At 36.6% G+C, this 14,316-nt stretch overlaps 1 protein-coding gene across 6 annotated transcripts in view; it reads right to left on the minus strand.

Moving 5' to 3' along the window:
* The window catches only part of SPATS2L (spermatogenesis associated serine rich 2 like), a 184,297-nt gene that overhangs the window by 37,455 nt on the left and 132,526 nt on the right, over positions 1–14,316 (minus strand). For 5 of the 6 annotated variants that reach the window (XM_061149046.1, XM_061149049.1, XM_061149044.1 and 2 more), the window contains 2 exons: positions 2,048–2,254; positions 558–693 (listed from right to left, as the gene is read on the minus strand). In XM_061149046.1, coding sequence (XP_061005029.1) covers positions 558–693; positions 2,048–2,254 — 343 coding nt within the window. The remainder of the gene's footprint in view (positions 1–557; positions 694–2,047; positions 2,255–14,316) is intronic. The other variant, XM_061149048.1, reaches the window with a different exon arrangement.

Raw genomic sequence — 14,316 nt, forward strand, 5'->3', positions numbered from 1 at the left:
GAGCAAAAGTATAAGGCTAAAAGAAATGTCTTCCATCAAAATCCACTGCAGAGCAGGGCAGGGCAGGACCAAAACCACACTGGCATACCATTTCTTAATTCCAGTCTTCAAGATACCAAGAGTCGGGGTCTATCGCTAAGTTTACATAAGATGTTTCTGAATTTTGTTAAGAGAGCTTTTCTTATTTTATGATGATATCAGGCTGGAAAATATTCTTTCTGAGTAAGCATTCATGATGTTAACCTTCCAAAGATTTGTCAAAAATATTGTTTTTGAAGTTTACTCCTTTACTGAGGTTGTGTTCTACATCATTCATACACTTTTGGCCCAACTTCAAACTCCAGCAAATAATGTCTATCAGGTTTCTCTTTATTCCAAATTTTCTCTTGTTTTCTATTCCCAAGATATGCATCTGTCAGCAGGGTCTAAGAAAACTCGCTGAAATGTTGTTCTGTGATGTTTATGTATTAAATAAACAACATTTTCCATCTGATGCTTTTACCTACAGGAACAGCTCAAGTGCCATAAATTGATAGTTTCTAAGTGAAATTACTCACCAGTTGTGTAATTCAGCAAAGGCAGCTTTGATCTTCTTCACGGAACTATCTACCTCTTCCTTGATCATGACACGATATCTAGTTAGAGACACAGTACAGCGTTGCAAATCCTTCACTGATTTCTCAATATTTGGGCCTGAAATTAATGTCAAGAAAGAATATGTTAAAATGAACACTATTTTTTTTATTTCTGAGCTAAACAACAACGACAAAGGCAACTATGTCCCCTTCCAATGAAAAGAGATTGTCTTTTGTTTTTCAATAAAAAAAAAAGTTCCATTAAGAGGATGTTTATAATGCCAATTTTTAAAATCCAGAGTGGGTGGTTTGTGTGGTCCCTGAGAAGCTGTGATCTCACCAATGGGCTCTCTGGCTGGGCCATTTTGGGCACATGTGTCTCCTTTACCCTTTGGAAAGAGGCTCTGATCATTATGTTCTATTACAAACTGGGGTTTCTTAGAATCTGATACGTCTAAAGACCATTTGTGCTGCTGGCTCTCTCTATAAACACCACTCTGTGTGGTTTAAAGCCAGCAGGGCTTTTGGAAGAGGAAAATGACATGGAGGTTGGGAGAGGCACAAATGTGCCAGAGAGAGGACAGCGCATCTGTGCCAGTACCCTGGCTCTGGCCCCATCAGCCCTGAGCCAGGCCTGTAATTATAGCAGCAGAGCTTAAAGCAGCTCTGCGGGTGCCAGTCTTGCCTGATTTCCTGAAACTGTCACCAGGGTTTACAGATAGTGCAGAGCAAATAGGCAAATGGTACTTATCCCAACAAGAGCACGGTTTCTTAGAAAAAAGAAATCTCTCTCAAGAAAGGTGAGAAGGTATAATCAAACCCAAGCCAAGGAAATCAGATACAAGTGAGGCCTGAATGAGAGTATTATTTAAATCCTCTGATAATCAGAAAGGAAGTGATTTAGCCCCTTTCATGTTTAATACTAGTTACGCATAAAGTATCAATATATCAAAGTTCAAAAAGCAATCAAAATACAGTGTGTCCGATAGAAAACCCTCTTTCAGAGTCTTTTGTCTGAAAGTTCTAACACAGAACTGAATTTACAAGAGGAACATCATATCAGAAGACATGGTTGGCCTCTAAACTCATCTTCAGTCAATGCAAATTCAGAACCTGTATATCAGGGAAACATTCAACATTTACACGGCTAAAGAGGCGCCTGCATTAACGTTTGCTTTATAGGATGTTAGGGTACCAAGTGTTTGAGGTGCATATTTACCCATGCCTAGAAAGAGAAGAATGGCCACAGACAGGCAGAGAAAGGGGATATAATTCCACTTAAACATTCAAGACCTTTGATTAACAATGGAGGAATCATATCTGGTTCTCAATCTATGTGGCCACAGAAAGAAATGTAATTTCATGCCTAACTCTCGTCACTAAGCGGCATCTTTTGGAGAGTTCTGCCATTCGGGTACGTCTCTATGTGTGCAAAATATGTTGAATCATTTGTGCAAAAGAAATCACTTTACCTCTTTTCTTTGCCAACTCATCTGGCTTTATTTCAAGATGAGCTGCAGGGGCATTGGACTTAACAGGAGATGTTTTTGTCTTAGGCTTGCTTGGGTTACAAGGCTGCTCAGCTGACCACTGTAGGCCATCTGACCTCTCTGGTGTTCCATGTATAGGTTTGGGGTTCCCATCTAAGGACACTTTCTGTTGCAGTGGTCTGTTGCCTTCTGTAAGAAAACACCAAATAATGACTGTGAAGTGATAAACTAAAAACACTGATGATCAGGTGATGGAGATGCCACAATTTTGGGTTTTGTTAACATGTTGGCAATAGTTCCTTTCACTGCAAACAGTCAAGAAACTGTTTTAATAGACTCCCCAGAAGATGAAAGGATATACTAGAAAGAGCCTTGTACTTGGAGTTAGAAGACCTGAGTGGGTGTTTTGACTACTTACAGAGTGACCCCAGGCAAGCCACTTATCTCTGAGTCTTAGTTTCCTCACCCATAACTACCCAGGAAGGTCCTTAGGAGCCTTATATAACATGAACAGTTCCCCCACTATTCAGTAAAGGCTTAGATGTCTTTAAGTATGATTTCAAATTGAGGCTATAAAAACATAGCCCTCCCATCTCTAAGTGCTACATCAATGTCTTGTGGTATTTTATTCGGAATTAATGAAGGCAAAAGAGGAGATAGGGCAAGAATGAAGTGACAACAGGTTCTATGATCATTTCATCTAATTTATGGAAGGATTAAATCAGGAAGCATCATCACAATAACTTAACTATATTTAAAATCTAGAGAGTCAGATTCCCTCTGGAGCTTTAACAGATGTGGCAATAAATTAGCAGCACGTTGCTTTCGGCATCTTTTAAAGGTAAGTTCCTATTTAGTTATTGCTGGAGTGGATTAAATGGCACCTTAGCGGCCTGAAAAGGAAATGTATCACGCTTAACATCTTACTCACAACCAGAGAGAGCTCTGGGTATGAGAAAAAGGGAAGCCAGCCTGCTTTTGCAGGTCAGGTTCTTGGAGAAAGTTGGGTGTAATGGAAAGGGTGTAGGTTTGGCACTTCTGACCTTCCTGATGGATTACCCTGTATGAATGAGTCCATTTCTCTGGCCAACTATGGCTCATGCCCGAACTGAGTACAACATCATCGCTATGAAGCCCGGCCTCTGCCTCACCTCTCTCTGCTTCCTGGTGCCTTGTTGAACCTGGTGTGTTAAATTCAACACAAGGTTTTCATGTTTGGTCTTTCCCTGCAGAGGCTAAGATGCCCTTAAAGGCAGATGCAAAATCTGATTCGTTTTTGAAGCTCCAGTAGTTATGTCTAGCTCAATAGCTATCTGTAGAATTGTGACTGAATTAAAGTACTCAAAATGATTTCATAGGAAAAAAAATTAAGAAGCAAAGAATACCTTTCCTGACACTGTCACAAGCATTATAGTGAATACACTTGGAAAGTACAAAAGAATAGAATTTGGTCCTAGTCAGTTTGGGTTTAGACATTTGCCCATTTATGATGGGTAAATCTGATGTTAGTTGAATCCATCATTTATTACCTATATATCAAAAAGGCACAGCCTATGTTTTATGGGCTGAATATTGAGTGCCTCTTAAAATTTACTTAAAGGGAAATTACAGCACACAGTGGAATGTTCAGCCCAGGTGGTGAACAAAGTACATAAGTACTGAAAACATAATTTCCTCCAGTAATAAAACAGATTTAAATGATAGTATACAATTTTATCTTTAGTTACACTAAAGTTTGGAACTTCACTGCAGGGACAGTGGTTGTCAAACTTTAGTGCATATGACTTTTCCCCTAGTACTTATTGCAAATGCAAATTCCCTGACACTACCTGCAGAAATTTCGATTCAGAAGTGGATCCAGGATTCAGCTTCCAGGTGTTTCTGTTGGGGTGGAGTTGGATGGCACCTGGGTAGTACCCTCACCAGGAGAAACTCTACTGTGAAAGATGAAAAACTAATTTTTTGATGACTGTATAAATGTTTTGTTAGAAGTAAGTATAGGCTGGTTCCAACTCTCTCTAAATTACAGTTGAGATTCAGGTTTGATGAAATTCAATAAATTAAGACTCTAAAATACAGTTCATTGTGCATTGTGTAGTAAATTACTGTTATTCTTGAAAATAAGGGGATTTCCATTATAGCTTAGTGGAAATAATGACCTTAGAACAGAAGAAAGAAATTATTCTGTTGAATGTGAAAGCATTTTAAATGGAAGACCAGCATGCAAATGAGTTTGGGATTATTAACCTAGAGCTGAATATATTTTGTGTATCAGAGAACTGATATGAGGGCTACTGGTTCATTTCATCATTCATCCAACAAATGTTTATTGAGAAATTTGAGTAGTAGTATTTTTTTTAGGACCTGAAAGCTGTCTTGATGGTGGGGTCATTGAATGCTGGAAAGATCTGAGTTCTCAAAGACTACTTGGGTATATTTGCACACTGGTGGTACAATTTGTCTCCAAGTATAGTAAAACTCTAGGATTCTTTCAGATGAAAACTGGTGAATTGGTGGAGGGTTAGAGAACTATTGACTATAACAGAATTAGTTCATTCTGACCCCAGGTCCTGATATTTCTAGCAATAGAATAAAGAGTCCTTTCCTGGATACAGTGATTTTCCTCTAACATTATGAGCTAGAAATACCATCAGTTTTCCACCTTTCTGAAATCTACTTGTAAACTTTATTATTTTAATTAGAAAATTTTATTTATTTACTTTTGGCTGCACCGAATCTTAGTCGTGGCACAAGGGCTTTGCAGTTGTGGTATGAGGGCTCAGCTGCCCCATGGCATGCGGGATCTTAATTCCCCGACCAGGGATCGAAACTGTGTTCCCTGCCGTGCAAGGCAGATTCTGAACCACAGGCCCACCAGGTAAGTCCCTCCACTTGTAATCTTCAATAGACTATAGCTGACTTGGAACTGAATCATATCACTCTCCAATAAGGTAGCCACTGGCCACATGAGGCTATTGGACACTTGAAATAATGGCTTGTCTGAATCGAGTTGGCTCTAAGTGTAAATCACACACTGAAATGTGAAGACTTACTACAAAAAAAAAAAAGAATTAAAAATATTCCTTTGATCAATAAAAAATATTGATCACACGTCAATGTGATTGTCAATATAATGCATTTTACTGTTAGATAGAATATATTACTCAATTTAATCCACCTGTTTATTTTTATTTTTTAAATGTGTCTACTAGACAATTCAAAATTACATATACAGCTCATACTGTTTTTCTATTGAAGAGCCCTAATACAAACCAAAAGAAGCATGAGATCTGTTGGCCTACAAACTATAGTCATTACAAATTTATATTCTAGACTAAGAGTATTGATTTTAGTGAAGCCTTAAAATATCCTCTTCAATTTCTACATGAGAAAAGTGGAGACAGTGATGTATGTCTTGTTCATCATTACATGCTTGGTGCTTTGTGCGTACATGATGAATACTGAATGGATGGGTGAATTGAATGAATCAGTATTACTTTGGTACTTTGCATGCCTGGGGCCTTTCCAATTATAGGGAGCCTAGTTTGATATGAGTCTCTGGCTATATCTTTATCCAATATTCATCAAATACTTGAACCAAAGTAGCTACTTCTTGGAAAGAAAAGTTATCTTTGGAAACACCCAATCTGTCCAGAGTTCAATAAAAATTATATTTGAATTTAATCCTTGTCCATGTGTCTAAAAAATTGCTCCTAGAAGCTTATGTGTTTTTGAATCTATTATCCCAGCCTTCCTCTTATTAAAATTACTTATCAAATCCCAACATAGATGTTACATAGCTTTCTGAGTATGTATCTGATTTCTGATTCAACTTAACTCAACAGGCCTGTATAGAATGATCACCATGTGCTTGCCCTGGCTAATTTGCAGGAGTTAAATGGGACACAGTCTTTCTGCCCTTAACAACTGTACGTAAAATGTGAAAAAAGAATATAAAGACTCCAGCATGATAAATCTGAGTTGACCTTTCTCCACTAAACTATCTTGGCACCTCAGCTGAAAATTTGTTGACTGTACCTGTGTGTTCTATTGCTGAACTCTATTCTGTTCCACAGATCTAATTGTTTCTCCTCACCCTGATACCACACTATCTCATTTACTAATTACTATATAACAAGTCTTAACATTAAATAATGAATGTCCTTCAATTTTACTCTTCTTTTCCAAGATTGCTTCAAGATCTTAGGTCCTTTGCATTTCAATATAAATTTAACAATGAACTTGTATTTTTTTTTTAAAAAAATCTGATGGGATGTTAACTGCCTTTGCATTCAGTGTATAAATCAATTTGGAGATAACTGGTATCTTAACGACACTGCATCTTTTGAGTATTGGACATTATATATCTCCCCGTTTCTTTAGGTTTTGTTTTATCTGTTGCATCCTTTTATGGTTTTCAGTGTCTTGTGCATCTTTAGTTTTTATTCCTACGTCATCAACCCTGAATACTCTTTGCAACGACTGATGCTGAAGGTGAAGGGCCAATACTTTGTCCACCTGATGTGAACTGCCGACTCATTGGAAAAGACCCTGATGCTGGAAATGATAGAAGGCAGAAGAAGAAGAGGGAGACAGAGGATGAGATGGTTGGATGGCATCACCAACTCAATGGACATGAACTTGGGCAAACTCTGGGAGATGGTGAAGGGCAGCACGGTGAAGCCTGGAGTGCTGCAGTCCATGGGGTGGAAAAAGAGTCAGTCACGACTTGGTGACCGAACAAAAATTTAAGATGACATGCAAAATGTCATTGTATATATAGTAATTTTTTAAAATTTCATTTCCCAATTGCTGGTTGCTAGAATACAGAAATACAAATTACTAGATATTGAACTTGTACCTAAAACACCTTGCTAATTTCCTTGTTAGTTTTTTGTTTTGTAGCTTTCTTGTAATTTTCTATATGGGAAATAATATCTATAAATGAAGTGTAATTACTTTCTTTCCAATCTTTCCTTGCCTTATTAGACTGGCTAGGAATTCTAGGACAATATAGAACAATCACTCTTGCATTATTCTTTATCTTAGGAAAACTACATTCAATATTTTATTATCAAGTATTACATTAGCTATACAGTATAATTTTCATATGTTTATCAGTAAGTTTTCTTATATACTGGGAGTTTTTATTTTATCAAGTGATTTAAGATGATTATGTTCTTATTTTCTTTGATTTTGTTAATACAGTAAATTACATTGGTTGCTTTTTAAATGTTAAACCAATGCTTCATTCCTGGAAAAAACTACTTTGGTTATAGTGTATTAACTTTTTAATATATTGTCCTTACTTTGGTTTGCTAATATTTTGTTGAGGATTTTGCTCTTTTATTTATGAGCAATGTGGTTCCGAGATTTTTCCTGTAATAATTTTTGTTGGGTTTTGATAAGGCTATGCTGGCTTCATTAAATGAGTTGAAAAGTGCTGACTTCCTTCTACTTCTAAAATATTTCAGGAAATAAAGATTTGTTTAAGACTGCTATTATTTTTTCTTAAATTAAGAGTTCACTGGTGAAGCCACCTCAGCCTGGAATTTTAATTACCAATTGCTTTGATGGATTTAGAGCTATTCCTACTTTCCATTTCTTCTCATGCACATTTTAGTGATTCATATTTTTAAAGAAATTTGTTCACTTCCCTTTTGGCATAAAATTCTTTTATAATGTCCTGTTGCTAGTCTTTAAATAAATAAATGAGGGGTCAGGATCGATTTCATTACCGATACTGGTAACTGGGTTACTGTGTTTTCATTATGGTACAGTTCAAATTATTTTCTAGTATCTGTTGGGAATTTTTTTCTTTGATCAATAGAGTATTTATTTTTATTTATTTATTTTGGTTGTGCTGCATGGCTTGCGGGATCTAGGTTCCCTAACCAGGGACTGAACCCAGGTTCTCCACAGTGAGAGCACAGAGTGCTAACCACTGGACTGCCAGGAAATATCCCATCAACGAATCATTTAGAAAGTTGATTAATTTATAAATTTTGGGAAATTTTCTAGATATCTTAGTGCTATTAAATGTTATTTTAATTCTATTTTTGATCAAAAAACATAATCTAAAGATTTTAATACTTAAATATTTTTGAAACTAATTTTATGGTCTAGCAATTAGTCTATTTTGGAAAAATGCCATGTGCCCTTCAAGTTGTTAGGTGTAGAGTTTTACAAATGTCAATTAGGTCAGGTTGGTTGACAACACTGTTCAGATATTCAACATTCTTAAAGATTTTTAATATACTTGCTCTATCAGTTACTAATAAAATGGTGATAAAACCCTTAACTATTGTGAATTTGGCCTTTCTCTGTCTTCATGTGTAAAGTGCATTTCTTTCAGTCAGTTCAGTTCAGTCGCTCAGTCGTGTCCGAATCTTTGCCACCCTGTGTACCGCAGCACGCCAGGCCTCCCTGTCCATCACCAACTCCTGGAGTCCACTCAAACCCATGTCCATTGAGTTGGTGATGCCATCCAGCCATCTCATCCTCTGTCATCCCCTTCTCCTCCTGCCCTCAATCTTTCCCAGCATCAGGGTCTTTTCCAATGAGTCAGCTCTTTGCATGAGGTGGCCAAAGTACTGGAGTTTCAGCTTCAGCATCAGTCCTTCCAATGAACAACCAGGACTGATCTCCTTTAGGATGGACTGGTTGGATCTCCTTGCAGTCCAAGGGACTCTCAGAGTCTTCTCCAACACCACAGTTCAAAAGCATCAATTCTTCAGCGCTCAGCTTTCTTCACAGTCCAACTCTCATATCCATACATGACCACTGGAAAAACCATAGCCTTGACTAGATGGATGTTTGTTGACAAAGTAATGTCTCTGCTTTTTAATATGCTGCCTAGGTTGGTCATAACTTTCCTTCCAAGGAGTAAGCATCTTTTAATTTCATGGTTGCAATCACCATCTGCAGTGATTTTGGAGCCCAGAAAAAAAAAGTCAGCCACTGTTTCCACTGTTTCTCCATCTATTTGCCATGAAGTAATGGGACCAGATGCCATGATCTTAGTTTTCTGAATGTTGAGCTTTAAGCCAACTTTTTCACTCTCCTCTTTCACTTTCATCACGAGGCTCTTTAGTTCTCTTCACTTTCTGCCATAAGGGTGGTGTCATCTGCATATCTGAGGTTATTGATATTTCTCCCAGCAATCTTGATTCCAGCTTGTGCTTCTTCCAGCCCAGCATTTCTCATGATGTACTCTGCATATAAGTTAAATAAGCAGGGTGACAATATACAGCCTTGATGTACTCCTTTTCCTATTTGGAACCAGTCTGTTGTTCCATGTCCAGCTCTGACTGTTGCTTCCTGACCTGCATACAGGTTTCTCAAGAGGCAGGTCAGGTGGTTTGGTATTCCCATCTCTTTCAGAATTTTCCACAGTTTATTGTGATCAAAGGCTTTGGCATAGTCAATAAAGCAGAAATAGATGTTTTTCTGGAGCTCTCTTGCCTTTTTGATGATCCAACAGATGTTGCTAATTTGATCTCTGGTTCCTCTGCCTTTTCTAAAACCAGCTTGAACATCTGGAAGTTCACAGTTCACATATTGCTGAATCCTGGTTTGAAGAATTTTGAGCATTACTTTACTAGTGTGTGAGATGAGTGCAATTGTGCGGTAATTTGAGCATTCTTTGGCATTGCCTTTCTTTGGGATTTGAATGAAAACTGACCTTTTCCAGTCCTGTGGCCACTGCCAAGTTTTCTAAATTTGCTGGCATATTGAGTGCAGCACTTTCACAGCATCATTTTTGAGGATTTGAAATAGCTCAACTGGAATTCCGTCACCTCCACCAGCTTTGTTCATAGTGATGCTTCCTAAGGCCCACTTGACTTTGCACTCCAGGATGTCTGGCTCTAGGTGAGTGATCACACTATCGTGATTATCTGGGTCATGAAGATCTTTTTTGTACAGTTCTTCTGTGTATTCTTGCCACCTCTTCTTGGGTCTTGCTATTGGTCTTGCTATCCAGTCTGTTAATCTCTGCTGTTTAATTAGAGTCTTTTGTCCATCTTTACTTAATATAATTATTGGTATTACTGGGTTATGTTTACCATTTTGAGTTGTGTTTATTCTTTATTTCTTTGATTTTTTCCTTGCTTCTTTTAGGTGAAATGGTTTTCAAGCAATTGTTAGTCTTATCTTTTTTGTGATACCTCTTCATTCTTTGCTTTTAGAAGTTGTTCCAAGATTATAGTATGTATCATTAATGTATCATAGTGTCCTTTGAATCAATATTATACTGCCTCACATATAATGTAATAATCATACAATAATAAACAAATAATTACACGTACCCACTTCTATCAACTGTGTACTTATAGCCATATATTTTACCTCTATGTTTGCTGTAAACCTCACAATACATTGTTATTATTTTTGCTTTAAGCAGTCAATTGATTTTCAAAAAAAACAAAGAGGGAAAAAAAACTTTTTTCTTTCTATCCATATATTTACCATTTTCAGTGTTTTTCATTTCTTCCAGCAGATTCAAATCTCAATCTAGTATCATTTACTTTCAACCTAAATAATATTCTTTAGCTTGTTTTGTAGTGGAAGTCTGCTGGTGAAAAATTCTTTCCATTTTTATCTTAAAATATCTTGACTTTATCTTCCTTTTTGAAGGATATTTTCTCTAGATATAAATATAATTCCACATTGGCAGTTATTCTTATTACATTATAGATTTCATTCTGGAGTTTCCTGGCCCATATCATTTCTGATGAGAAGTCAACCTTTACTCTTCTTGTTGTCCCCTGTTTGTGATATGTCTTTTATCCTTTGACTGCTTTTAAAATGTTATCTTCATTTCTGACTTTCAGCAGTTTGGCTGTGACATGCTTTGGTGTGATTTTCTATCATTTACTCTGCTTGGATTTTGCTGAGTTTTTAGGATATGTGGGTTGTTGTTTTATGTTAAATTTGGAAAAACTGTGGGCATTGTTTCTTCATATGTCCCCCCGTTTCTCCATTCTCCCCTTTTTTCTTCTGAGATCCCAATTAAATATCTATGAGACTGCTCGATATTGTCCCTTGAGTCACTGAGGCTCTGCTTCTTTTGTTATCATTTTGTTATCTCTTTTCTTCAGTTTGGATAATTTCTTTTGACCTGTCTTCAAGTTCACTGATCCTTTAGTCTTTATTGTCCAAATTGCTGCCAAAGGCATCTGATGACTTGCAAAAAACTTCAGATACCGAACTGAAACTTCAATTCCAGGGTTGTCATTTCATTCTTTCCATTTCTCCTGAAATTCTCCTCCCTTCACCTACTATATCCACTTTTTTGGGCAAAAATTTAAAACATATTGATAACCTTGTCTGCTGATTCCAACATCTGGGTTGTCTATGGGTCAGCTTCTAATGACTAATCTTTCTCTTCATTAAAGGTCACATTTTCTTCTTGCAATGTCTAGTAATATTTTAAAACTGGATACTGAATATGGTGGATGACACTTTGAGAAACACTGGGTTTTGTTATTTTCCTGTGAAGAATTTTGTATTTTATTCTAATGGTCATTAAAATACTAGCATATCACTTTCTGCTCTCCTTACTCCCACCCTCCCTTTCTACCTTGAGGGCAAATGTTAGACATCTTATGAAACAAGCTGGAATGGAAGTAGGTAAAGGGATAGTGGACTGTTCCTTAAAATACCTTTATTTAATTACCCTGCTTTATACCTCTCTTTCTAAGCTTGTCCCCCATCCTAAAGGCTGACTCTAGATCTAGAGTTTCCCCATTTTCTGCCAGGCAGTCAAGCATCCTTCCTGCCAAAGCTCCCTCCCTCTGAAGTCTATGCTGCAACTTCCCATACTCTTGCTTCATCAGTCAATCCTCTTCCATCTACTTTTCTTCCTCTAGAAACTGAGGCTGTCTTTTCCCTTTTCTTCATCATTGTGGATTTCTATATTTAAAAATTCCTTTACTATAATTTAGTAGGGTTTGTGATGAAGAAGACATAAATTCTTGCCTTTACTTGTCTTAAAAAGTTATTGATATGCTTTGCCAAATTATTTTCTAGTCACTCGGATCCACTGACACTCAGCTGTGGTGCATGTAATTGTGCTTACACTCAACTCTCGTCAATACTGAGAACTACCCATTTTCTAGTTACTAAATCTTAGTATCTACTTACATATTTGACTTGTCCTTGATTTATTTTACAGAGTAAAACATGAACAGTGGTGGTTGTTTTCTATTAACAGCATCAAAGAAAACAAATCTTCCTTTGGGGAGAAATATATAAACTTAGATCCAAAGATTTTCATAATATATGTACAACTATGTGTGTTCAGAGTTGAAAGTCTCTGAAAACTCCCTTGTCTCTTTAGCTTTTTAGGGAAAGCCTTTTGTACTTAAAGGTAGACTGAAGGAAGTATTCGCAGAATTCAGGTCTACATTTACAGGATGTATTAAGGGGTTTCCCTGATGGTTCGGTGACTAAGACGCTTTGCTTCCGCTGCAGGCGACACGGGTTCAGTCCCTAGCGGGGAAACTAGATCCAACATGCTGCAACTAAGACCCAGCACAGTCAAAAAAGTAAAAAATAAAAATAAATATTAAAGGATATATTTATTATAGAGTAGTTCTAAAATAATTGTTTTAACTCACTGTATTAAGATGACTTCATAGTCTCCTATACAAATATAATTTCACTAAATCACATCATCTCATATTGATTAACTTAGTATTGTAAGTGGGTCCATCGAGAAAAAAACCGATAAAAAATAATTTTGCTATTATAAAATAATGCCTAAAATTGCTAATGTCTGTTACTTAAGGCATTGACATTTTCTTAAAAGTATTTATGTGAATACAGTAGTGTTTTCTGATAACCAATAATAAAGTAATCTGTAGTTTTTTGACCACTGATCTTAGTGTTCTTAAATATTCACAAAGAAGAAATGCAGATGGGAATTAAACATTGCAAAATGCTCCATTTTCCTACTAATCAGTTTTACAAATAAAACAATGAGATGAGTGCAATCTTTTTGGACAGCAATATATTAAGAATTTAAAAAATATTTATACCCCTTGAACCCAATAGTCCCACTTCTAAGAAAGTATGTCAAGAAAATGATTGTTCATAAAGATTTATAAACAAAAATTGTTCATTACAGCATTGTTTATAATAGCAAGTGGAAACAATGCACATGGACAACAGTTTGGAAATAATTAAAATAAACGGCAAATTCATAAAAACATAGTGCAGCTATTAAGGTCATGTTTTTAAAGAACAAAATGATATGAGGTAATGTTTATAATGTCATGTTAAGTAAAAAGCAAGATACAAAAGTTCACAGACTACTCAACATTTGTAAAAATGAACCCTATATATCTATAAATCTAAAACATTCTGAAATGAAATTTAACAGTGGTTGTTTCTAGGAGGTAGGATTTTCCCTCCTAAACCTTACTGTATTTTTCACATCTCTTCAATTAATATAAGTGCCTTTTAAAATCAGAAATACAAAATCCACAATTATCTTTAAAAAGCAGCATAGTAACTTAAACATTTTAAATTCAGGCAAGAATACTGGAGTGGGTTGCCATGCCCTCCTCCAGGAGATCTTTCCGACCCAGGGATTGAACCCAAGTCTCCCGCATTGCAGACAGAGTCTTTACCATCTGAGCCACCAGGGAAGCCCCAAATTAACCTATACATATCCATTTATTTATTACTAATAACTCAATACAAATCATGAAAAAGGCTTGAGTGCTTATTATGTCCAGTTATTGTTCTAGACACCAAAAACACAACAGTGGTAAAAGACATCTGTGGTTTCCATCTCATAGAACTCGCAGCCTCAAAGGAAGACACATAAACCACACCACCACATAAACAAATGTAGAATTACAACTGTGATAAGCTTTATGAAAAAAAAAAAAAGCGCACAGTCCTGAAATCTACAACTGGCATGTATTTGACTTAGGGATATGAGGAATGAATTCTCCACAGAAGAAAGAACTAAGCTCACCTGAAATCACATTAAACATGATTTAGATGAAGAGGGAAGGAAACTGCATTCCAGGCAGAGAGGGTCTGAAGCAGTTAAATTATTGCCTCTCGATTCTAAATCTACCCTTGTTTGCCCTACTTTGTGATAACTAGCGGTGGACCCTGTAAACAATTTTCTTTTGCCAGTTGGTAGATTGCTAGCTTTGTTAGGAGAGGGCAACAAAGGGTCCCCTGCAAGGTGATGAGGGCAGAAATACACTTTTCTTTTTGGTCCTTCATCA

The sequence above is a fragment of the Dama dama genome, chromosome 8 (assembly GCF_033118175.1).
Source record: "Dama dama isolate Ldn47 chromosome 8, ASM3311817v1, whole genome shotgun sequence".
Taxonomy (NCBI): domain Eukaryota; kingdom Metazoa; phylum Chordata; class Mammalia; order Artiodactyla; family Cervidae; genus Dama; species Dama dama.